The sequence below is a fragment of the Rhinoderma darwinii genome, chromosome 1 (genome assembly GCF_050947455.1).
Source record: "Rhinoderma darwinii isolate aRhiDar2 chromosome 1, aRhiDar2.hap1, whole genome shotgun sequence".
Classification (NCBI taxonomy): Eukaryota; Metazoa; Chordata; class Amphibia; order Anura; family Rhinodermatidae; genus Rhinoderma; species Rhinoderma darwinii.
In genome coordinates, this window is record NC_134687.1 from 534,305,739 (window position 1) to 534,333,512 (window position 27,774).

The 27,774-nt window shown below is 42.0% G+C and overlaps 1 protein-coding gene across 3 annotated transcripts in view; it reads left to right on the forward strand.

Annotated features, from left to right (window-relative positions):
* Window positions 1-27,774, forward strand: part of SKIC3 (SKI3 subunit of superkiller complex) — a 194,232-nt gene that overhangs the window by 139,832 nt on the left and 26,626 nt on the right. For all 3 annotated transcript variants that reach the window (XM_075837136.1, XM_075837145.1, XM_075837140.1), the window contains 2 exons: window positions 11,423-11,575; window positions 15,738-15,865. In XM_075837136.1, coding sequence (XP_075693251.1) covers window positions 11,423-11,575; window positions 15,738-15,865 — 281 coding nt within the window. The remainder of the gene's footprint in view (window positions 1-11,422; window positions 11,576-15,737; window positions 15,866-27,774) is intronic.

Genomic DNA, 27,774 nt, shown 5'->3' on the forward strand with positions numbered 1-27,774 from the left:
TCAGAACAAGTCATCACAATTCTGCTGAAGGCCAGGTGACCTTCCCCATCTCATAGGACCTGGAACGCGTTTGTGCTAGTATGAGGAATGTCTCCATCCTCCTCTTCCTTTTTCCTTGAACAGGTTTTTGTCTTTAATCCGGTGCTTGGCCTTATTTTCTTCCCTGACCTGCATATTTTTCCCCAAGGGGTCAAGCATTGGCTTCCCTTATGTTCCCCCTTTACTCCTTGGAACATAAACCAGTCATCGCGTCTGCGTGAGATTTGCTCTTGGTATGTAGCCTTTTTAATGGCTATATCTTCCACAAGACGTGTGTCTGGGTTGGCAGTTTTCTTCCTTTTATTCGCTGTCCGTTTCCCCCCTTTCCATTCTAGGGAATGCTCTCTACTGGATGTGTTCAAAGCTCTTCAAACTTATCTGTCTCAAACAGTCTCCTACTGGTAGTCTGACTCTTTTTTTTTTTTTTCCATCTTACTGTACATCATACAAGGCCATTGGATCATTTAGATTAAAGTCAAGATCTCTCTTCCCAACTAACATTTCATTCCACCAGTCCTGTGGGGCCCTTTGGCCAGCATGCCATCGGGCCTCTGCTCTACATGTGCGTAAGGCCGATATCTGGTTTCTCTCCTCACATTACTCTGTTCTATAGGGTACAGACTTTTGCATCCTCGGATGCTTTTCCCGGTCACTAGGTTCTGCAAGTAGCAATGGATTAGATAATCAGTAGTTCAATCTGATTTGTTACTTTTTCTGGGGACTGCTTTAGGATGTCCCACGCTCTACTGTGTCCCCCAATAACACAAGCGAGAAAAGTATTTTATTTTTAGTGCCCACCGTAAAATCCTTTTCTCGTCGAGTTGGGGGGAACAGCTGAAGGACATCACAGAGTGGTTTATGTTCAGATGACATGAGCTGGAAAGCAAGATTTTTCACCACTGGTTGTTAAACCCTTTTCTCGTCAAGCTCTTTGGAACACAGATTCTGCCCCGTTTTCCTTTTGTTTATGGAAAACTCCACTTTTAAACAACATCTTTACCACATTCCACAATTGAAATCTACAGATAATGTAGAATATGTTTCTACATGATATGCTTATCTATCTTCTATGATGTTTTAGCCTCCTTCAGACAAAATGCAGAAATCTACTGGTTTCCTGTTATTAGAAAGCAGTGCATTGTAGGATCTCAGACGAGAGTTACACCTTTAGAGCCGAGCTGTTATCTCACATGAATATACATTTTAGCCAAAACATTAAAACCACCAGCGTGGGCCTCCATGTATTGTACTTGTTTTTCCAGCACATCCAACAGATGCTTGATCAGATTGAGATTTGGAAAAATGAAAGGCTGAGTCAACACTTTGTTATGGTCCTCGAACCATTCCTGAACAATTTTTTAGTGTGGCTTCAGTGGCTCTTCTCTCCTTTGCTCTCCATGCGCATCACTAATCCTTGCACGCCCATGACCCTGTCACCGGTTTACCGTTTGTCCTTCCTTGGATAGTACTAAGCACTGTATTGTATACCTGGAACATTCCACAAGAACTGCCGTTTTGGAGATGCTCTGATACAGTCCTCTAGCCATCACAATTTGGCTCTTATCAAAGTTGCTCAAATCCTTACACTTACCAATTTTTTCCTGCTTCCAACATATCAATTTCAAGAACTGACGGTTCACTTTCTCCCTAAATTATTCCACCCCTTGTCAGGTGCCATTGTAACGATATTATCAATGTTATTCACTTCACCTGTCAGTGGTTGTAATGTTATGACTGAATGGTATATGTGTAAAGTGCTGATAAATTCCATACAGATTCCATTTCAACATTTTCTGTAAATTTTAACTGAAATGCTGTTCAAAAGGAGAGTTTCTACAGCTTTCCTTTAACCGTATAACGGCTCCAAACTCTGAGTTGTGCAGAGCCATAATAGGGCACCCATATTGTACCCCCAAATTACCCCAATTTAATTTCTGTATGAATCCTACAGAAAAAAATAGTGGCATAATCCATCGTATGCTGTATTATAGCGGTATTAACCAAGTAATACAGCACTGCATAGAGCCTCATACGGTGGCACAAAGCAGCTTCTGCGGAGTCTCTGTTGTGTGCATTAGGCCTCTTGTCTTTCTGCTCTGATATAAAACTAATTAGCTCAGTGATTGCAGGTGTCCTACTAATGAGAAGTCAATAACTTCTCCTGATGGTTTGTATGCTCGCAATTTAGTTATTTTCGCAGACATGAAATGCCACAAAAGCTGCTCTAGTGAATACATTTTGAGTACCATTCTTCTAGGGATAAAGCTATACCAATGGTTTTCTGTTACCTCAAAGATAAAAGGATGTTATAGTGTGGTTCCAGAGGCATTGTACAGAAACCAGGCAACATGTAAGTTTCTGATTCACCCCACATTCTAGTATGTCCTCCATTTATGTCTTTAGTAAGTTTTACAGGTTTTAATTCTAATTTGACTTCTGGGATAGTAAAATAATCTTTTAATTCCACTTTTCCGCACACTTGGGAACTACTTTTAGACAACTTTAAAGGGGTTATCCCAGCATTAAATATCATATTCATTGTACAGATCGTAAAAAATGTTTTCCATTTATATGCTTTCAAAAAAAGGAATCCAGTGAAGAGTTATATTTACTTATATAGTATGGTGCCACCTGGTGTTCAAAATGTATAGCAATGTACATGTCCACCTAATGAGCTGAGTGCTGGTGAACACACATGCTCAGTTATTTTAGCCACAACTAGTTCCCTGCATAGTGATCTTATGTTCACTGCAGAAAAGCCAATAGAAATTGTTTTCTGCCCTGCTTGTCAGGGAAGGAGCAGTGTCTCTGCAGTATCATGTCAGTATAGCTAAAAAGACTCCTCCTGCAGGGGGAGTCAGAAGGGGCTAAATCGTCAGCTGCCAGAGTGAGAATGACACGGATTCTGTTTAGAGCCCACTCTTAGATTAACAGCAGCAACAAAGTGGACACATTGAGAAAAAATTATGAAAAATGTATTTATTTTTTATACTACACTGCAAATAACTTTAAAAACCGCTATTAGAAACATTTCAAGACACTTGGTATGAAAGTGATTAATGGGATAACCCTATTAGGGCGCCTCAATCTTCAAGAACAGGAACAAGGAAATGGGACTTCTAGATATCATAGTTCTTCTGAAGATCATCCATGCCTTATTTCTCCTTGTTCTACCAACACTTGCCTGTTTTTTTTTTGTTAATTTTGGTTGCAAAATATTATTGATAATTTCAAATTGGTTGAAATGTCACAGAACACATGTAAGCGAACAGACGATTTCTATCCACTTTTAGTAGGCTGACTTCTCATCTTTTTGTCTTCCTGCTTTAACATTACAATTTGTAATTTATGAAAGAAAATTGTACTCCGTCTGTGCTAAAAAAAACGTTTGCTCTCAATGATTCAGATTTATGATTTGCTGCCCACACTGGTTTTGCACAGCTGTTGTATGAAGGAAACCTTTATTTCTTAAGCAGTCCTATGAGCAACATCATCAATCACTACTATTGTATTATAACTGAACAAAAGCCGTGACTCATGTTGTATCGTAAAATAAATAGTAGACTATCTTACTCTGATATGTATATATGAGCGTTAGAAATTGTTATCATTGAGATACGTCAAACGATGATAATAGTGGAGTTCCATGATCTGATACAACCACAAAATCAAAAGGAATATAATTGGGTTTCCTCAAAGAAATCATGCCTACACAGCAGTATTTTGGCTTTGTTTCGTACAACGCCAATTATGACTACCTTTCAAGAGCATTGGGTCTCTACTGCACCCAGTGATGTAACTACCGCTGTAGCAGCCATAGCGGCTGCTACGGGGCCCACGGCATGACCGGTGGCACCACTCGCAGCCGCAAAAAACACATTCAATAGCATCTGCGTCCTTAGGACGCAGATACTGTTGAACACTATGGCAGAGCAGGGAGGTATCTCTCTGCTCTGCCATTTACTAGGCTACAGGCCACGTTCGGCCTATTAGGCGCAGGGACGTGATCCCTGTGCAGGCCGGCGTGATGACGTCACTGGATCACACCGGCCTACGCAAGGATCCCGTCGGCGTTGATGCTTTAGAGCAGCTCTGTTTGTCACGGGAACAGGGCCTAGCTGAGTATAAAGTTTTATTTGTTTGGGGGCACTATCTACAGGGGGGGCTGTATGGCGCTATCTACAAGGGGGAGGTGGGGGTGCTATCTACAAGTGGGGGCTGTATGGCATTATCTAGAAGGGGAGGTGGGGGGCACTATTTACAGGTGGGGCTGTATGGCGCGGTCTACAGGGGGTCTGTATGGTGCTGTCTACAGGGGGGCTGTATGGTGCTATCTACAGGTGGAGGGGGGGGCACTATCTACAGGGGTGCTGTATGACACTATCTACAGGGGGCACTATCTACAGGGGAGCTGTATGGCACTATCTACAAGGGGGAGGTGGTGGCACTATCTACAAGTAGGGGGTGTATGACACGATCTATAAGGGGGAGGTGGGGGCGCTATCTACAAGTGGGGGCTGTATGGCACTATCTAGAAGGGGAGGAGGGAGGCGCTATCTACAAGTGGGGGCTGCATGGTGCTATTTACAGGGATGGCTGTATGGCGCTATCTTCAGAGGGGCAGTATGGCGCTATCTACAGGGGGGCTGTATGGCGCTATCTTCAGGGAGGGCTATATGGCGCTAGCTACAAGGGGGCGGTGTCGGGGGCTATCTACAAGTGGGGGTTGTATGTCACTATCTAAAAGGGGAGGTGGGGGTGCGCTACCTGCACGAGGGGCTGTATGGCGCTATCTACAGGGGGGATGTATGGCGCTTTCTACAGGGGGGCTGTATGGCGCTTTCTACAGGGGGGCTGTATGGCGCTATCTACATGGGGAGGTCGGGGGCACTATCTACAAGTGGGGCTGTATGGCACTATCTAGAAGGGGAGGTGGGGGTGCTGTCTACAGGTGGGAGGCTGTATGGCGCTGTCTACGGGGGGTGCTGTATGGTGCTATCTACAGGGGGGACTGTATGGCGCTATCTGGGGGGGCTGTATGGCGCTATCTACAGGGGGAGGTGGGGGGCACTATCTAGAAGAGGGCTCTATGACACTACAAGGGGGAGGCACTATCTACAGGAGAGCTGTATGGCGCGATCTAGCTGGGGCTGTATGGCGCCATCTACGGGGGGCTGTATGGTGCGCTCCACAGGGGGGCTGTATGGAGCTATCTACAGGGGGAGATGGGGGGCACTGTCTATAGGGGGCTGTATGGCGCTATCTACATGGGGCTATATGGCGCTATCTACAAGTGTAGGCTGTATGGCACTATCTAAAACAGGGGTCTCAAACTCGACCGGGTAAGTGGGCCACATATAGAAAAAATCTGAAGTTGACGGGCCGCATTAGTTTCAAATTTGATGCAATACAAACTTATTGTTAATCCATTCGTTATTTGAACTACTATAATAATACTACATTATTATTATAATAATACTACATTACTATAATACTACATTACTACAATAATACTACATTACTATAACAATACTACATTATTATAATACTACATTACTATAACAATACTACATTACTATAACACTACTACATTACTATAACAATACTACATTACTATAATAATACTACATTACTATAACAAGACTACATTACTATAATAATACTACACTACTATAATACTACATTACTACAGGGTGGGCCATTTATATGGATACACCTAAATAAAATGGGAATGGTTGGTGATATTAACTTCCTGTTTGTGGCACATTAGTATATGGGAGGGGGGAAACTTTTCAAGCTGGGTGTTGACCATGGCGGCCATTTTGAAGTCGGACATTTTGTATCCAACTTTAGTTTTTTCGATGGGAAGAGGGTCATGTGACACATCAAACTTATGGAGAATTTCACAAGAAAAACAATGGTGTGCTTGGTTTTAACATTACTTTATTATTTCATGAGTTATTTACAAGTTTCTGACCACTTATAATATGTGTTCAAAGTGCTGCCCATTGTGTTGGATTGTCAATGCAACCCTCTTCTCCCACTCTTCACACACTGATAGCAACACCGCAGAAATTCTCGATAAGTTTGATGTGTCACATGACCCTCTTCCCATTGAAAAAACTAAAGTTGGATACAAAATGTCCGACTTCAAAATGGCCGCCATGGTCAACACCCAGCTTGAAAAGTTTCCCCCCTCCCATATACTAATGTGCCACAAACAGGAAGTTAATATCACCAACCATACCCATTTTATTTAGGTGTATCCATATAAATGGCCCACCCTGTATAATAATACTACATTACTATAACAACACTACATTACTATAATACTACATTACTATAATATTACAATACTACATTACTATAATACTATAATAATACTACATTATTATAACAATACTACATTACTATAATAATACTAAATTTTTATAACAATACTACATTACTATAATAATGCTACATTAATTATTATAACAATACTACATTACTATAACAATACTACATTACTATAATACTACATTACTATAACACTACATTACTATAATAATAATAATACTACATTACCATAACAATACTACACTACTATAACAATACTACATTACTGTAATAATACTACATTACTATAATACTATATTACTATAACAATACTACATTACTTTAATAATACTACAATACTATAATAATACTACATTACTATAATAATAATACATTACTATAAGAATACTACATTACTATAATAATACTACACTACTATAACATTACTATAATAATACTACATTACTGTAATAATACTATAATACTACATTACTATAACAATACCACATTACTATAAGAATACTAGATTATTATTATAATAATACTACATTACTATAACAATAATACTACGATACTATAATACCACATTACTCTAATAATATTACATTACTCTAATAATATTACATTACTATAGTACTACAGTACTAAAATAATACTACATTACTCTAATAATATTACATTACTATAAGAATACTACATTACTATAACAATAATACTACATTACTGTAATACATTACTATAATACTACATTACTAAAATAATACTACATTACTATAATACTACATTACGCTAATAATATTACATTACTATAACTACTACATTACTATAACAATAATACTACATTACTATAATACTACATTACTAAAATAATACTACATTACTCTAATAATACTACATTACTATAACAATATTACATTACTATAATAAAAGCGCTAGGTTTAAACTTAACGGAAATTTGCGAGATTTCTCCACGTGCTTATTTCAACAATCCAGTTTAAGTGTCGCTAAATGCAGTCCGGCAGCTCAGTTGGCAGCGTTTGGCAGACACACAAATGTCAAGATTAGGCATCCCCTTTTTAGATAGTGCCACAGTGCCCACTGTAGATACTGCCACAGTGCCCTCTGTAGATACTGCCACAGTGCCCTCTGTAGATACTGCCACTGTGCCCTCTGTAGATACTGCCACTGTGCCCTCTGTAGATACTGCCACAGTGCCCTCCGTAGATACTGCCACAGTGCCCTCCGTAGATACTGCCACAGTGCCCTCTGTAGATACTGCCACAGTGCCCTCTGTAGATACTGCCACAGTGCCCTCTGTAGATACTGCCACAGTGCCCTCTGTAGATGCTGCCACAGTGCCCTCTGTAGATGCTGCCACAGTGCCCTCTGTGGATGCTGCCACAGTGCCCTCTGTGGATGCTGCCACAGTGCCCTCTGTGGATGCTGCCACAGTGCCCTCTGCGGATGCTGCCACAGTGCCCTCCTGCGGATGCTGCCACAGTGCCCTCCTGCGGATGCTGCCACAGTGCCCTTCTGCGGATGCTGCCACAGTGCCCTTCTGCGGATGGGGAAGCCACTGACATCAGTGTCCATATATGAACAGTGATGTCAGGGGCTTGCCCAGAGCTGGAGTCCCGGAGCAGAGCCGCTTCTAGCACTCTGCCTAGGATTCCAGCTCTGCTCCTGACATCACTGTTCATATATGGACAGAGATGTCAGCGGCAATGCCAGAGCTGGAGTCCCGAGCAGAGCGCTCGTAGCGCTCCTACTGTGACTCCAGCTGTGCTCCTGACATCACTGTCCAGCTCTGGGGAAGCCCCAGACATCGCTGTCCATATGTGGACAGCGATGTCAGGGGATTACACAGAGTCCCGGAGCAGAGCCTATACTAGCACTCTACCTGGGACTCCGCTCTGGGGAAGACCCTGACAACACTGTCCATATATGGACAGTGATGTCAGGGAATTCCACAGAGTCCTGGAGCAGATCCTATACTAGCACTCTACCTGGGACTACGCTCTGGGGAAGACCCTCACAACACTGTCCATATATGGACAGTGATGTCAGGGAATTCCACAGAGTCCCGGAGCAGATTCTATACTAGCGGCTCTGTGTCACGCAGGCCACAGATGACAGCCTCAGGGGCCCCATGCGGCCTGCGGGCCCCATGCTTGAGACCCCTGATATAGAAGGAGAGGTGGGGGCGCTATCTACATGGGGAGCGTTATGGCGCTAGCTACAGGGGGGCTGTATGTCGCTGTCTACAGGGGACTGTATGGCACTATACACTGGGGGCTGCATGGCGATATCTACAGGGGGGCTGTATGGCGTGTTCTACAGGGGGACTGTATGGCGCGATCTAAAGGCGGTGGTAGGGGGCTCTATCTGCAAGTGGGGGGGTATGGCACTATCTAGAAAGGGAGATGGGGGGCACTATCTACAGTGGGAGCTGTATGGTACTATCTACAAGGGCGAGGTGGGGGGCGCTATCTATGGGGGGCTGTATGGCGCTATCTATGGGGGGCTCTATGGTGCCATCTACAGGGGGGCTGTATGGAGCTATCTACAGGGGGGCTGTATGGCACTATCTACACGGGGCTGTATGGCGCTATTTACAGGGGGCTGTATGGCGCTATCTACAGGGGGGCTGTTTGGCACTATCTACAGGGGGAACTGTATGGCGCTAACTACAGGGGGGCTGTATGGCGCTATCTACAAGAGGGAGGCAGGGATGCTATCTACAGGTGTGGCTGTTTGGCACTATCTACAAGGGGGAGGTGGCACTATCTACAGGGGGAGCTGTATGGCACTATCTACAAGGGGGAGGCAGGGATGCTATCTACAGGTGTGGCTGTTTGGCACTATCTACAAGGGGGAGGTGGGGGCACTATCTACAGGGGGAGCTGTATGGCACGATCTACAATGGGGAGGTGGGAGACACTACCTACAGGGGAGCTGTATGGCACTAACTACAAGGAGGAGGTGGAGGCGCTATCTACAAGGAGGAGGTGGTGAGCACTATCTACCGGGGGCTGTATGGCACTATCTACAAGGGAGAGGTTGGGGCGCTTTCTACAGGGGCCTGTATGGCACTTTCTACAGGGGTCTGTATGGCGCTATGTACAGGGGGGGGGGGCCCAAAATGCTTTCTATAGCGGGAGATGGGGGCAGGATCTACAGGGGGCAGTGGGGGCGCTATCTACAAGGAGGAGGCAGGGGGCGCTATCTACAAGGGGCAGGTGGGGGTACCATCTATAGGGGTGCTGTATGACACTATCTAAAAGGGGGGAGGGGACCACAATCTACAGGGGGGGCTATATGGCACAATCTACAGGGGGCTGTATGGCACAATCTACATGGGGCACTTCTACAAGGGGGGGGCTGTGTGTAGCACCCAGGGGAGGGGGGTGGTAGTCAAATATTTTGTTATGGGACCCAGTCTTTCCTAGTTACGCCTTTGATTGCACCTCTGTATACCTCTGATTTCATATGGAAGTTTACAGGGTTTTTTGTCAGATTCCGTATGAATCCGACCGAAAAAAAACGTGCAGTGCTCCATTGGACCTAGTATACACGGAGCTTTTCTCCCCTAGAAAAAACGCTTTTTACAAATGGCAACCTAGGAATCCGCACAACCCTTGTGTTCCCTATTCTTCCTGTGCATGGGAACCAAAGCAGGTAGAAGCCAAAGGGACATAGCACTTGCTAGAATGAGGCAGCCCGTTCATTATAGCGATTGTTGTGGACCCCGAGAGTTTTGTGCATATACCCCGTAAATTATGGCAATTTGCTAGGATATGCCATGAATGTGAAATCTGTGGGGGTTGAAGAGCGAAGTAGCAGCAGCACTAGGAAAGTACAGCGCCTCTTCTGCTCCTCAGTTCTTATTTGAGAAAACACATGATCTGATAGTACCAATGCAACATGTATCTAAGGCCCCATTTACACAAACGTAAAAACGTCCGTAATTACGGCCCGTAATTACGGGCCCATGGACTTCTATTGGCCACGGGTACCTCCCTGTATGCTTACGGGAAGGTGCCCGTGCCGTTGAAAAATATAGAACATGTCCTATTTTAGGCCGTAATTACGGTACGGGCAGGCCCATAGAAGTCTATAGGGCACCCATAATTACGTCAGTGGATAGTCACTGTCCAGGGTGCTAAAAGAGTTAAACGATCGGCAGTAACTGTTTCAGCACCCTGGACAGTGACTTCCGATCACAATATACATCAACCTGTAAAAAATTAAAAAAAAGAAGACGTTTATACTTACCCAGAACTCCCTGCTTCTTCCTCCAGTCCGGCCTCCTGGGATGACATTACAGCCCATGTGACCGCTGCAGCCAATCACATGCTGCAGCGGTCACATGGACTGCCACGTCATCCAGGGAGGTCGGGCTGGATGTCGAAAGAGGGACGCGTCACCAAGACAACGGACGGGTAAGAATGAATTTCTTTTACTACGGAAAGGGCTGCCCCTTCTCTTTATCCTGCACTGATAGAGAGAAGGGCTGCCGATTAGTGCAGTGCAATTTTGCATTGAAAACGTGCCCGTAAATACTGGTGCAATACGGGTCGAATACGTGTGACCAAGGACCCATATTTGCGCCAGTATTTACAGAAAAATACGTTCGTGTGCATGAGGCCTTAAGTCAGTGAATTGGTAGTGTCCTGGGTTTCACATTCTGGTGATCTCTTATAGTTTATTTGTAACATTGGGGGAATTGTTTTTTTAAGACTGGCGTTTCATATGCCAGTCTGAATCTAAAACACGCAGGGGTAAGATTATTGAGGGGCACAGGCCTCTTCATAATTCAGGCGCATCTCTGGCCGTCCATGCACCAGAAAGTAAAATGTACCCCAGCTATGAACTGGCGTAGATTTGCACTATCATTTACACCAGTTTCTGTTGTAAATTTGTCATGCTGCGGTAACTCCACCCATTCCGTTAGCTCCACAGAACTCGCAATTTTTGAAGAAATTGTGACTTTTGTGTTGTACAACTAGTAAGAACCCCCCCACCCTTGTGTATTAATGTAATCATTCCCTTTGCTGTATTTCAGTGGTTAGCTGATGTTTACCAGTCCCAAGGAATGATGATGGATGCAGAGATGTGCTATAGGAAAAGTCTACAGCTGGCATCCCAACAAGGAAACTGGAGTGGAAAACTCTCAAGTTTACTGCGGTTAGCCCTTCTTGCACTTAAAGTTTGTATGGTACGTATGTGGTCCACGCTATTTTTATATATTATTTTTTTTATGTCTTTGGTAAGATTCCACCACTGAGCCATCTTGTTCACTTAACCTGTCTTTTTGGCTCTTATTTACTCTGTATGGTAGAATGCAACGCTCCTCCAGTCTCTGCATTGTAGGCCATAACGCTCACTAGCCCACCAATACACCAACCCACTCTGTATAATAGACGACTAGATTTATTAACCCACTCTGCATAGTTGACAACTAAATTTATTAACTCACTCTGCATAGTAGACTACTATGCTAACCTACTCTACATGCTGAGCACCCAGGAGGACTGTGGATGAGGATGGATTCTAACTCAAGGACACATACCTGTATGTATATAGACCTTCTCAGAGATAATTATCAAGCAAAATAGAACATTTTTACCATACAGAGGTAACAAACCTTCACTTGATACTGATAACTTGCTGCAGCGTGATAAGTTGTCACTTAAAGTTTACCTATCACTACCAATATGGTATTTTTTTTATTTCAAAAAATCATTAACCCCCTTATCAGAAAGTATTGATAAATACACGTCATTTGAAATGTAACAAAAATCTGCTTACATGGTTCTGTTTAAATAAAACAAGTACCCTATCGGTGGGGATAGGTACACTTTGATACAACAAAATCCATTGAAAAGGCAATATTTAAAGCGCAAGGCTCTGTTCACATCTGTGTCGGAGGGTCCGTTAGTGGCCGCCATCGCAGTTCCGGTAAAAAAATGCAGGAATAAATAGCGAGGCATTCTGTTCTATTTCTTACAGTAAAACGACGGAAACCCTCACAGAAACCCGAAGGAATCCATTAAAGTCAATGGATTCCACCGGGCATCGTTCGTATCCTTGATGCAAAGGCTCCTGCACATCAGTTTCTTCATTATTCTGTTCCGATGACGGAACAGAAGAATGGAAATACATAGTGCAGATGTGAACAGAGCCTTAAGTGTCCATCTAAAGATTGCTACATCTGTACATATAATGGTCATTGAATGATTGTCCAATATTGGCTACAGTAGAGAAGATATATGAAAAAAATGGTATCTAACGACGAACTCACACTTTTTAAAGGGGTTCTCCGGTGAAGTAAACTTGGTGGCCTAGCCTCAGGTAGGCCATCAATACCTGATTTATGGGGGTCCGACTCTCGTAGCCCCTTCCGATTATCTGTTTGAAGGGGCTGCAGCACTCCGGCGAGCCCTTCATTGCTTACACAGCTTCATACTCTACAACGCCGTCACTTTCGTAGCGACTGCGCACAGTATTACAGCCTCCCCCCATTCATTTAAATGGGACAACCCCTTCAAGCTTTTAACCATGTGTTTGCCTCTTAGTCAGCATTTACTTCTGTGGGTTTTGTATCTATTATAATTTGATAGCATACAGTAAGTGATCTGGGTAATTAGGGATCATGCACACAGCATATTTTAGTTCTATTTTGTACGGATCCGTAATATGTTATAGACGGCTAGATATTCATACTGTACCTCCGTATGCCTCTGATTTCATACAGAGCCAGAGAGAGATATTTGTCCTGATGAATTTATATAGGAGCACCTTACAACCTACATCGCTTATGCCTCCGTTATACGGACCCATAGTTTATCCATATGCTTCTATATAGGATCCAGCTTTTCAGTGTGCATTGACTCTTATTCTGCTTTGTTGATGTAGAATAGCTAAATTTTCATAAAAATATTTTGGATGTGCAATATAACACCAGGTTCAGATAACTCTTTAGGTTTATCTTAAGTTCTGTAAAAACCACGCATAACACATCATGATACCACAGATAACACATCATGTTAAGTGTGAAATGACACACTCCTGTGCTGTTTTGAGACTGACACAAATTTGGGTTTTCACAAAGTTTGCTGCTTCATTGTTCTAAGATCTTGTAGTCAGATGTTTCTATTGTAACTAAAGTACACTTAGAAGCATTTCATAAGTTTTTAAACTTTTATTGGCAAATACATCAAGTTTATGCAAAGACTCAATATTTACAGTGTTAACCCTTCTTTTTCAATACTTCTGCAATTCGTCCTGGCATGATGGATATCAGCTTCTGGGTCAAATCCTGACTGATGGCAACCCATTCTTGCCTAATCAGTGCTTTTAGTTTATCACAATTTCTGTGTTTTTGTTTGTCCACCCACTTTTTGAGAATTGACCACAGGTTCTCAATGGGATTGAGATCTGGGGAGTTTCCTGGCCATGGACCCAAATTTTCAATGTTTTCTTCACCGAGCCACTTAGTTATCACTTTTGCCCTGTGACATGGTGCTCCATCATGCTGGAAAAAGCATTGTTCATCACCAAATTGCTCCTGGATAGTTGGGAGAAGTTTCTCTTGGTGGATGTTTAGATACCATTCTTTTTTTCACGGAAGTGTTCTTAGTAAAGTTGTGAGTAAGCCCACTCCCTTGGATGAAAAGCAGCCCCACACATGAATGGTCTCCGGATGCTTGCTCTTGGCATGGCACAGCACTCTAGTAGCGCTCACCTTTTCTTCACCAGACAATCATTCTTGCAGATGTCCCAAACAGTCTGAATGCGGCTTCATCAGATAAAATAACTTTAGTCCAATCCCTGTACTTCCTGCAAAATGTCAGCCTGCCTTGATGATTTTCTTGGAGAGAAGTGGCTTCTTTGCTGCCCTTCTTGACACCAGGCCAGCCTCCAAAAGGATTCACCTCACTGTGCGTGCAGTTGCACTGACGCCTGATTGCTGCCATTCCTGAGCAAGCTCTGCATTAATGTTGAACCGATCCCGTAGCTGAATTCTCTTTAGGAGATGGCACTTGCTTTGGCGCCCTGGAGCCTTCTTCACAGCAATTTCTTGAAGTACTTGATCTGATAAATGGTTGATTTAGTGAGAATCGTACAATCCTCAATGTTCTTGCCTGTAAGGCCCTTTTGATGCATTGTAATGATGACTGCATGTGTTTACTTGGAGGTAACCATGGTTAACAGAAGAAGACAATGATTTCAAGCACCATCCCCCTTTTAAAGCAACCAATCTGCTCTTATAATTCAATCAGCATGACAAAGTAATATCAGGTCATTATGTGGCAGGACTGAAATGCAGTGGAAATGGGGTTTTTGTGTAAGTTAATTTTCATGGCAAGGAATGACTTTGCAATTTATTGCAATTCATCTGATCACTCTTCATAACAATCTAGAGTTAATGCAAATTGCCACTATAAAAACTGATGCAGCAAACTTTGTGAAAGCCAAAATTTGTGTCAGTCTCAAATCTTTTGGCCAGGACTGTAGACCTACTAACCATTGGTAGAACCTTTCACCTGCCCATACATGTGCAGCTGAGTGCAGCATGTAATCGGCAGGTCTGCACAAACCCTGGGGCACTTTACATTTTTTTCCTATCTTTCTCCGTTATTTAGATATCGGTGCCGTTATATTTGGCGCCTAATATTTAAATAACCCCTGAACTGTCAATGGGGTGTGTAATTGGCATTGGGGTGTGTAACATCGCTGTGACACTGTCCAATCCGCTACGGACAGCGTCACAGCAAGAGCTGGAGAGAGGAGACCATGTGTGCACATGCGCAGCTCGCAGCTGTGCGCACGCATGCTCTCGCTCACTCTTCAGCTCTCGGCAGACCAGAACGACAACACTGTGTGATCTCGAGAGATCACACAGTCTTGTCGTTCTGGTCTGCCGAGAGCTGAAGAGTGAATCAGAGCATGCACGTGCATGCTCGTGCAGCTCAGAACTGTGTGTGCTAGCGCACGCACACAATCTCCTCTCTCCAGCTTTTGTTGTGACGCTGTTCGTAGCTGATTGGACAGTATCACAGCAATGTTACATGCCAATTACACGCCCCATTAACAGTTCAGGTTCTCTTTAATAAGCCTTTGACACACAAAGTCTTTAGGGCAGGAGTAGATACTGACTTACAGATATCGATTTTTAAAACCTAAAAAGATCATGTTTCTATAGGATACCCAGCATGAGTAATGCATGACGTATTTCCTATCATAGAAAACATAATTTATTAAAATAACAGAACATGTTGCATTTTATACTTTTTGGCTTTATGGTTCCTGCTTGAGGTTCATGCAAAATATGTAATGCACTTTAAATATATTATTTTAATTATCGCTCCATTTAGGCTAAGATTCCCGATACTCGCTGGCCAGCACTTCTGCAAGAGGCCACAAGTGAAGTTTTGAAAATGACGACCTGCCCATTGGCCATTCTTCTTCAAGGGATCCTCCAGTTCAGTACAAAAGGGTCACGGTGAGATACACTAATAGATAGCAATTTAACTGTTCTTGAAGGGGTTTTCCCCAATTAACATTTATTTACCTATAAATGTATAAATTATAAATATATGATCTCTGGGGGCCCAACGCGACCACGCTCTATTCAAAATCCTCCTCACTATAATCGTGCAGGGAGGAGAAATGGGGTCGGGACCCCTGTTCTAGAGATGGTTAGGGGTCCCAGTGGTGGGGCTTCATCGATCATACATTTATTACCTATCCTGGGGATAGGTGAAAATTTTTAATTGGGAGAAAACGCCTGTTAAAGCAATTTTTTTTTTCATGTATATAATGTGATATAAACTACATAGCTGTATATTCTCAGACATTTTTTGTAAGAAAAATGCAGTCCATCATGGATTGCAGTGAGAGTGGGAGGAAAACAGTGTACCTGGAGGATACCCATGCAGATGTTGTCCTTGGTCAGATTCTAACCCAGCGCTGCAAGGCAACAGTGCTAACCACTGAGCCTCCTGCTGACAAAATCATGGTTCTACAAAAATAAGTTGTTTTTTTGTTGTTGTTGTTGTTCTTGTGGGTGGGTTGAAGTTGTAGTATTGCCAAGCTGCAGACTCATGTGACTCAGTATAAGGATTCTCAGCTGGTAACAGAAATTGGGTATATCTTTGATTATGTATTATTTGACACAGCCACACTGTGGACTTTGTGATATCTACTGTATATTGCCAATTTTGTCTCTAACCTTTTTTTGTTAACGGACGTATTACTAACGTTATTGATTGTTTTTTTTTTTGTGTTTTTTTTACTATTAACCCCTTAATTACCAGCCTATTTTAGACGTTAATGACCAAGCCATTTTTTTAAAGTTTTTCCATCGTCTCATTCAAAGAGCTATACACTTTTTATTTTTGCGTCGACATAGCTGTATAAGGTCTTGTTTTTTGCGGGACAAGTTGTAATTTTGAATAGCACCATTTTGGGGTACATAGAATTTATTGATTAACTTTTATTAACTTTTTTTTGGGGGGGAATAGAAAAAAAACAGCAATTTCGCCACACTTTTTTGCATCCTAAATTTACCCCGTTTACCGTGTGATATAAATAACACAATAACTTTATTCAGTGGGTTGTTGTGATTGCAACGATACCAAATTTGTATAGTTTTTGTATGTTTTACTACTTTTACACAGTGAAAACACATTTTTTTTTCAAAATTATTTGTTTTTGTGTCTTCATATTTGAAGAGCCGTAACGTTTTTATTTTTTTGCCGATGCAATTGTAGGGGGCTTTTTTTTTGCGGGACGACTTGTAGTTTTTATCGGTACCATTTTGGAGTAGATGCGACTTTTTGATCACTTTTTATCACATTTTTTTTAAGGCTGGATTCAAAGAAAACAGCAATTTTTGCATGTTTTTTTATTTTATTTTTTACGACGTGCGGGTTAAATGATGTAATAAGTTTATAGTTGGGGTCGTTACGGACGCGGCGATACCAAATATGTGTAACTTTTTTACTTTTATTTTGTTTGTTAATAATAAAGCAGTTTGTAAGGGGGGAAAAGTGGGTTTTTCATATTTTTTTCACTTTTTCTGAAACTTTTTTTTTTACTTTTTTACTAGTCCCACTAGGGGACTTCACTATGCGATAATCCGATCTCATTTATAATACACTGCAATACTTTTGTATTGCAGTGTATTATGCCTGTCCGTGTAAAACGGACAGGCATCTGCTAGATCATGCCTCTGGCATGACCAAGCAGGCATTCACCACAGGCAGACCTGGGGGCCTTTATTAGGCCCCAGGCTGCCATCGGAGACACAGACACTTGGCAATCTTATCGCCGGGTGTCAGTGGGATGAGAGGGAGCTCCCTCCCTCTCTCCAAAACCACTCAGATGCGGTGCACGCTATTGAGCACCGCATCTGAGGGGTTAAATGGGTGAGATCAATAATATTGATCTCACCCGGTCGAGCAGGGACGCCCCCAGCTACCTCTGGCAGCTGAGAGCAGGGAGATTTGACAGCTCCCTGCTCTGTTTACTTATTCCGATGCAGCGACGTAAAAAGTCTATTGCATCGGAATAAGGCCCGTTAGTGACCGACGTAGAAACACTATGGGCCGGTCACTAACGGGTTAAGAATCTGTTACTGGGTATTATTTCTAGATATTGAGATCAATGCGTTACATAGATATTATTTTAGATACTGGAACATTTATCACTGCTAATGCAGTCTGAAATAATATTATTGATAGTCGTATATCATATCCACTAGTTGGCCCTGATATGACCCTGCTGCTTAGCCCAAGCTGTGAACGCCTATGTCTTTTAAAGTTGGCCATAGTACATGGTGCGCTTGGAAATAAATCTTGGCGAAGTGACTGAATTGCTGACAGTAAATCCATGATTCTTGGCACTACTCATAACTATATTTTTTCATAGTCTATAACCCCATTACTTTCTATTAGTGTTAAACGGCCAGTTTTCGGCAACCTCATTGGTGCTGAAATATCATTTTTAATTTAATCAATATCAGTTTCTGGATGATGATATGGCACTGGTTTTCTCTTCCATGTGGACCATGTGTTCCAGTAATCCCCATTATCTCTTACATAGTTTGGAACTTCTCTTGGTTACAGCACGAGTATACGGTCATTTACCACTTTGTCTGATATGTAGAATCTATTCTAACCTTCCTGCTGCAACAACGTACTGTATTTCCTGCGTTGTGCTACAAGACACTGAATAACATAGATATTTCAGTTTGCAAGTGATATAGAGTAAAATAAATTATACAGCAGATAATGTTAAAATGATTTCAGCACTAAGATGTGGTAGCCATTCCTATTATTCTTATAGGCAGTTTAATGGGTTCCTTCTCTATATTGATGATCCACACTTAGAGCATTTGTAGGCAGCGATATATCGTAAATGGATAATGTGCAGATATTCTTGTTTAATCTCGAGCTAATGCATATTGTCTGTGAATAAATTATGAATTCTCTGATGCCAGTCATAGTTCAAATCCCCTATTTACCTCCACACAGTCAGAGTTAAAGGGGTAACTAAGTTATGCATCCACAAAAATTTCCTGATTGTTGAGGAGTTGCGGTCTATAGTCGAAGGGGTGTCTAGGTCGCACTGCCAGAACCCTCTGAGATCAGCTGTTATAGATGAGGAAAGCAGCTGTGCCCATTTAAATCAGTGGCCTGTCCGTGTTATGCATGGAGAAGTTGGGTACTAGAAATCAAAGTGGTTGTACGACAAAAAGAAAAAGTATTATTTGATTTTTCTGAAATGAAGATACTTTCTAATATACTTTAGATCCGGCACGGATCGCATGTTTTCTGTCCCCGTCGTGTGGATCCAGAAGATCGGAGCTGCCGTTCTTGCAGTGACGCTTTGACACATTCCCAGGGGGAAGGAGCTCCTCAGCCTCTCTGTGTGTCAATGTCGCGAATGAAGGAGCTGACTGCCTGGCTCAATTCATAAGCTAAGCCAGTTTATGAACTGACCCCTCTCTTGGTCTCTGAATCAGACGTGACGATTCCCAGAGCCATAACTTTTATATTTTTCCATCGACATAGCCTTGTCAGGGTTTTTTGGGTTTTTTTCAGGACATGTAGACAATGTCAAGTTTCAATGTACCATGTAATGTACTGAAAAACTGGAGAAAAAAATCTTTGTGGGATGGAATGGAAAAAAAACAAAAAACAATTCCGCCATTATTTTTTGGGTTTTGCTTTTATGGCATTCACCGTGCGGTAAAGATGACGTGAACTTTATTCTGCGGGTTGTTGCAATTACGACGATACCACATTTATATAATTTCTTTTAGGTTTTAGCACTTTTACAAGAAAAAAAAGGTTTGTGTCGACATATTCTGAGACCTATAACTTCTTACATTATCCGTCGATGGAGCTGTGTGAGGGCTTGTTTTTTGAAGAGACAGCTATTGGTACCATTTTGAACTTTTTGATCACTTTTGATTCAATTTTTGTTTTTTACAGCGTTCACTGTGCAAGATAAATAATGTTATACTGTAATAGCTTAGACTTTTACAGACATGGCGATACCAATTGTTATTTTTTTCGTTTGTTTTTTACATTTCTTGGAAGTAATGTAAAAATGGAAGACTGTTTTTTTTTTTTACTTTCAATATTTTTTTCCCTATATTAGTAAAAACTTTATTTAGCCCCTTTCCGCTGCAGCCATTTTTAATTTTCTCTTTTTCTCTCCCATTCCGAGAGTTCTAACTTTTTTTTTTTTTCTGTCGCCTTTTTTTTGCACGACGAGTTGTAGTTTTTAATGGCTCCATAAAGGGTTACTGAACTACATTACATCTGTTAAAGGGTAACTAAACGTTCAACAAACTTCTGTCATGTCATAGTGACATGTCAGAAGTTTTGATTGCTGGGGTCTGAGCACTGAGACTCCCACCAATCACTAAAACGATGCGGCATAAGCGCTCGTGTGAGCGATGAGCCACTTAGTTTCTGTTCGGCCTCTCTCGGAAAGCTGATGTAGCGGTGTATGGGCTCATGGACTTTCTATTGAGTCCGTACACCAACTGCTCGGCTTTCCGAAAAAGCCGAACAGAAAGCATGCGGCTCAGTACTCACCCAAGCGCTAATGCCGTTTCGTTTTAGAGATCGTGGGGGTCTCAGTGCTCAGACCCCCAGCGATCAAAACTTTTGACATATCACAAGATTGTTGAACATTTAATTACTCTTTAAATTAAGACAGCTTCCCTCATCTGCGATTAAACAGGTGGGGCATAGAAAGATGGTGATGAAGACTATGTTGCATTCCCCAAATTCAGTGCTTCAGTGTTTTTCCTGGAAAATAAAGCATCTGTCCGGCATGCCCTCCTTTTTTTTTGGTGGTCTGCCTATGTTTTTCAGGTGGAAACTTTAATAACAGTTTGATTTTGCTTTACAAAGTCCAGTTCTGCAACTATAGAGTAAAAAAAAAAAAAAGTAAAAGAAAATGGCAGATAACCAGACCTTATAAATAAATCCATTCTCGTATCCTAACAGAGACATGGGATTCACCCCAGTTCGGTTTATGTACAGGTTTAAATTCTAACTTTGGCATAGTGTAAATGCTGGTTCATGCATCATAGATTTATTATTAGTATATCTTGTGTCCTTACGAAGCCCACAGCCAGACAACGCACACACTCGGTTAAGAAAGGATTTTCACTGTGCACTCTACCTATTCTGTCTCTTGTGAAGGGATCCTGAGGTAGAATCTGCACACTCTTTACTATAGACAATAATGAATGTGTTTTTTTTTAGGTTTCCAATGTTACAATCTGATTCACGTAGCTATCATGATTACTGAATACTAGCAAAGGTGTCTATATAATGCCCCATGGAATTAGCAGCATGGCTCTATCGTTAGTTGGCACATGGAAACAAACAATGGGACCACATTGTCCCAGAATCCAGTTTACCGCTGCATGTTATACGTTCATTTCTAGGGTAATACCTGGACATTGTGCAATTGATGACATTTTTTTTTTTTTGTCGTTCTATTTTAGGCATTAGATTGTTGACCATGAAATTTTGAGCAAGTAATACAAATGTGACAACCAATATGGCTGCACTTCCTGCTGGCACATTTGCAAAAATCGTTGCCACAGCAAAATTGTGAAATGCCAGTATCTAATATCTTTCTAAGTAAAATAACTAACTTCTGTTTTACTAATATATTAACATTTTTACATTTTGGGTACATTTTCTGGAGATCTCTTTGTTTTTTACGGGAAATACTCCTTAACAAATAAAGAAATAAAGTTGTTCAAATCCGGACATATTAGTTTTAAAGCCTGGCAGAGCTCCAGACCTAGCTGTGGTGTTTCATCCATGGATTTTATTATCGCGCACTACAATGAATGGCTATGTTTAGTGATGGAGGCATTTTCTTGAGAACAATCAGCAGTTGGCGGCCCCTTCTCTAGTGTTTAGAACTCTGCGTTACATACACAACCCAGCGCCGGCCATCTGTGATCTCATCCTGGCAGAGATTTGCATGTACTGCAGCAAGATTATTCTTTGACAGTTTTCAGTTGTGTAAAAAAGAAAAGATGTTTTTCGAGATGTCTTTTCCATCAAAATGAACTGAAATGTGTTGTGTTGTATATTACAAAATTTATAGGAAAATAACTCGTAGAACTGGAAGGTCTAGAATACTGAAGTTCTTTGTCTTTGAAAGCTTGGCTGTGTTATTTACTCTTGCATTGCCTAAATATATACCATTACGGGATCTGAATCAGTCTTAAATGGGTTTTCTCATTATGGTCATTAATCACTTGTCCACAGAATAAGTGAGAAATGCCTGATCAGTGAGGGTCACAGGGGTCGGACCCCCACCGATCAGGCATTTAACACCTATTCTTTGGACAGGTGATAAATGACCATAATGAGAAAACCCATTTAAGACCGCTCCATTTACTTTCTATGGGGCTGCCAGAGATGGCCGAGTACAGCTCGATCTCCGGCAGCGCCATAGAAAGAAAATGGAGCGGTGGCAGAGCATGCGCAGTCCTGCTCCATTCACATAGGGCACTCCGGGACCCCCACACTCAGGATTGGAGGGGGTCCCAGCGGTCAGACCCCAACTAATCAGACATTTATCACCTTTACTGTGGACAGGTGATAAATTATCATAATGAGAAAACCCCCTTTAACCCCTTAAAGAGGCTCTGTCACCAGATTTTGCAACCCCTATCTCCTATTGCAGCAGATCGGCGCTGCAATGGAGATAAGAGTAACGTTTTTTTTTGTTTTTTTTAAACGAGCATTTTTGGCCAAGTTATGACCGTTTTTATATTTATGTAAATGAGGCTTTCTAAAGTACAACTGGGCGTGTTTTAAGTAAAAGTACAACTGGGCGTGTATTGTGTTCGTTACATCGGGGCGTTTTTACTTCTTTTACTAGCTGGGCGTTGTGTATAGAAGTATCAGCCACTTCTCTTCACAACGCCAAGCTTCTGGCAGTGCAAAGACACAGCGTGTTCTCGAGAGATCACGCTGTGACGTCACTCACTTCCTGCCCCAGGTCCTGCATCGTGTCCGACCAGCGACACATCGGCACCAGAGGCTACATTTGATTCTGCAGCAGCATCGGCGTTTGCAGGTAAGTCGATGTAGCCACTTACCTGCAAACGCTGATGCTGCTGCAGAATCAACTGTAGCCTCTGGTGCCGATGTGGCCGACACGATGCAGGACCTGGGGCAGGAAGTGAGTGACGTCACAGCGTGATCTCTCGAGAACACGCTGTGCCTTTGCACTGCCAGAAGCTGGGCGTTGTGAAGAGAAGTGGCTGATACTTCTATACACAACGCCCAGCTAGTAAAAGAAGTAAAAACGCCCCGATGTAACGAACACAATACACGCCCAGTTGTACTTTTACTTAAAACACGCCCAGTTGTACTTTAGAAAGCCTCATTTACATAAATATAAAAACGGTCATAACTTGGCCAAAAATGCTCGTTTTTTTAAATAAAAACACGTTACTCTTATCTCCATTGCAGCGCCGATCTGCTGCAATAGGAGATAGGTGTTGCAAAATCTGGTGACAGAGCCTCTTTAAGGATACAGCCTGTTTTGGCCTTCAGGACACAGCCTGTTTTGGCCTTCAGGACACAGCCAATTTTTTCCAAGCGATTCTGAGATTGTTTTCTCGTGACACATTGGACTTTATGTTACTGGCAAAATTTGCTCGATACATTAAGTATTTAATTGTGAAAAACACCAAAATTTAGCCAAAAATTGCAAAAATTATCATTTTTCTAAATTTATATGTATCTGCTTGTAAGACAGATAGTAATACCACACAAAATTGTTGCTAATTAACATCACCCATATGTCTACTTTAGATTGGCATTTGTTTTTGAACATCCTTTTATTTTTCTATGACATCACAAGGCTTAGAACTTTAGCAGCAATTTCTCAAATTTTCAAGAAAATTTCAAAAGGCTATTTTTACAGGGACCAGTTCAGTTGTGAAGTGGATTTTAGGGCCTTATATATTAGAAACCCTCGATAAGTCACCCCATTTTAAAAACTTCACCCCTCAAAGTATTCAAAACAGCATTTAGAAAGTTTCTTAACCCTTTAGATGTTTCACAGGAATTAAGGCAAAGTCGATGTGAAGTTTTCAAATTTCTTTTTTTGTTTTTTGCAGAAATTAATTTTTTATCTATTATTTTAGTAACACAGAAAGTTTTACCAGAGAAATGCAACTCAATATCTATTGCCCAGATTCTGCAGTTTTAAGAAATACCCCACATGTGGCCCTAGTGCACTTATTGACTGAAGCACAGGCCTCAGAAACAAAGGCGCACCTAGAGGATTTTGGGGCCTTCTTTTTATTAGAAAATATTTTAGGCACCATGTCGGGTCTGAAAGGCTCTTGCGGTGCCAAAACAGTGGAAATCCCCCAAAAGTGACCCCATTTTGGAAACAATACCCCTTGAGGAAATTATCTAGGGGTATAGTGAGCATTTTGACCCCGCAGGTTTTTTGCAGAAATTATTGGAAGTAGGCCGTGAAAATGAAAATCTACATTCTTTCAAAGAAAATGTAGGTTTAGCTAATTTTTTCTAATTTCCACAAGGACTAAAAAGAGAAAATGCACCACTACTTTTGTAAAGCAATTTCTCCCGAGTAAAACAATACCCCACATGTGGTCATAAAAGGCTGTTTGGACACACGGCAGGGCTTAGAAGGGAAAGAGCGCCATTTGGCTTTTGGAGCTCAAATTTAGCAGGAATGGTTTGCGGAGACCACGTCGCATTTGCAAAGCCCCTAAGGGACCAAAACAGTGAAAACACCAAAAAAGGGACTGCATTTAGGAAACTACACCCCTTGAAGAGTCCATCTAGGTGTAGTGAGCATTTTGAACCCACAGGGGTTTCATAGATTTTATTAGAATTGGGCAGTGAAGATAAAAAAAAATCATTTTTTTCCAATAAGACGTAGCTTTAGGTCAAAATTTTTCATTTTCTCAACAAATAAAGGAATCAAAGAACCCCAACATTTGTAAAGCAACTTCTCTGGAGTACGGCAATACCCCATTTGTGGTCATAAACTGCTGTTTGGGCACACGGCAAGGATCAGAACAGAAGGAGCGCCACATGGCTTTTGGAGCACAGATTTTGCTGGATTGGCTTCTTGACACCATGTCACTTTTGCAAAGCTCCTAAGGTACCAGTACAGTGGAAACTCTCCAAAAGTGACTCGATTCACGAAACTACACCCCTTGAGGAATTCATCTAGGGGTGTAGTGAGCATTTTGACCCCATAGGTGTTTCATAGATTTTATTAGAATTGGGCAGTGAAAATAAAAAAAATTCCTTTTTCTTCAATAAGACGTAGTTTTAGCTGAAAATTTTTCATTTTCTCAACAAATAAATGAAAAAAAGCACCCCAACACTTGTAAAGCAACTTCTCCTGTGTACGGCAATACCACATATGTGGTCATAAACTGCTGTTTGGGCACAGAGTAGGGCTCAGAAGGGAAGGAGCGCCATTTGGCTTTTGGAGTACAGATTTTGCTGGATTGGTTTCTGAGCGCTATATCGCATTTGCAAAGTCCCTGTAGGACCAAAACAGTGGATCCCCCCCCAGATGTGACCCCATTTTGGAAACTACACCCCTCTAGGTATTCACCTATGGGTGTAGTGAGCATATTAACCCCACAGGTGATTGGCAGAAATTGGTGTGCACTCGATGTTGCAGAGTGAAAATTGGATTTTTTCCATAGATATGCCAATATGTGGTGCCCGGCTTGTGCCACTGGAGACACACACCCCAAAAATTGTTAAAAGGGTTCTCCCAGGTATGGCGATGCCATATTTGTGGAAGTAAACTGCTGTTTGGGCATACTGTGGGGTTCAGAAGGGAGGTAGCGCCATTTGGCTTTTGGAGCGTGGATTTTGCTTGTAGTAGGTTTGTTTGGAGTCTTACTGGTGTTTCCGTTTATAATGTGGGGGTACATGTAAGCCGGACAGAGTATATAAGGGGCATAGTCAGGTGGTATAATAATGGGGTAAAAAAAACAATAAAATGATCCATAGATGTGTGTTGCGCTGTGACACAATCCTTTCTGCACAGGCCGGTGTCGCACTAATAAATGGTCCTTACTTATTCCCCTTTTGGTCCACACTCGGGATCTTTGCAGTTTGAGGAATTTTGCTGGGAAGTGTTGTCCTGGTATAATACGGGCACCCTTCCAGAAGATATGTTTGGGCCCTCCCCTTCCTGGTTCCCTAATTTTAGGGGCCTTGATAATTCGCCACTTGAAACAGAAGAAACGTTCCCCTCGGGCCGGCACAACTGCATATTTTTATTTCCTGGCTTATTGGAGCTTTAACTAATTTTATTTTTTCATAGACGTTGTGGTATGACGGCTGTTTTTTTTGCGGGACGAGCTGTAGTTTTTATTGGTACCATTTTGGGCTACATGCGACTTTTTGATCACTTGTTATCCTTTTTTTTTTGGGAGGCAAGGTGACTAAAAAAATATGCCAGAATTGCTGTTTTTTGATTATTTTTATACAGCGTTCACCGCGCGTTATAAATTACATGTTACCTTTATTCTGCAGGTCAGTCCGATTCCGAGGATACCTAATTTATAGCACTTTTTATGTTTTACAAATTTTTGCACAATAAAATAACTTTTGTAAAGAGAATGGATTTTTTCTGTCGCCAAGTTGTGAGAGCCATAACGGTTTTAATTTTTTCGTCGACGGAGCTGTATGAGGGCTTGTTATTAGCGAGACGAGTTATAGTTTTTATAGGTACCATTTTTGGGTACATGCGACTTTTTGATCACTTTTTATTTCAATTTTTGGAAGACAAAGTGACCAAAAAATAGAAATTATGTCAGTATTTTTTAGGTTTTCTTTTACGGCGTTCACTGTGCGGAATAAATAACATAATATTTTTATAGTTAAGGTCGTTACGGTCGCAGCGATACCAAATATGTATGGCTTTATTTTTTTTTTCAATAATAAATGACTTGATAAGGGAAAAAGGGCGATTTGTGTTTTATTTTATTACTTGAAATTTTTATTGTATGTTTTACAACTTTTATTTTTACTTTTTTGACACTTTTTTTTTACACTTTTATTTAGTCCCACTAGGGGACTTGAATGTCCAACTGTTTGTTTGATGTACTAATACATTGCACTACCTATGTAGTGCAATGTATTGGAACTGTCAGTTGTTCACTGACAGCAAGCCGATCAGGCTCCGCCTCTGGGCGGGGCCTAATCCGCTTACGTAATGGCAGACAGGAGTCCATTGTTAGGGCTCCTGTTGCCATAGTAACAGTCGCCAGCCTTGCCATCGCAAGGCTGCTGATTTGCTACAAACCTCTAGGATGCAGCGATCACAATGGATCGCTGCATCGAAGGGGTTAATGCCAGGAATCGGAGCTAGCTCCGGTTCCTGCCGATAGATCGGGGTGTCCGCTGTAACATACAGCGGACACCCACTGCTGATGACGCCGGCTCAGCTTCTGAGCCGGAAGCTGAGCCGGCGCCATCTTGCCGATGGTACCGGAAGCCTCCTGGGCCCCGCCGACGACGGGACATAGGAGGATTCTATTACTGGCGGACTGGGAGGTAAGCATTAGCCCTCCGATCGCCTTTGCAGCCACCGGCAACCCAGCGATCACGTTGCTGGGGTTCCGGTGGCTATAAACTCCTCACATGCTGCGATCTCTATTGAACGCAGCATGTGCGGGGTTAATCGGTCGGATCGGAGGCTAGCTCCGGTCCTGGCCGATACCTCAGGGTGCCAGCTGTAACATACAGCTGTCACCAGGCAGTGATGTCGCTGGCTCAGTTCCTGAGCTAGCTCCATCTGTTTCACGTACAGTTGCAGGAAAAGACCATCTCCCATCAA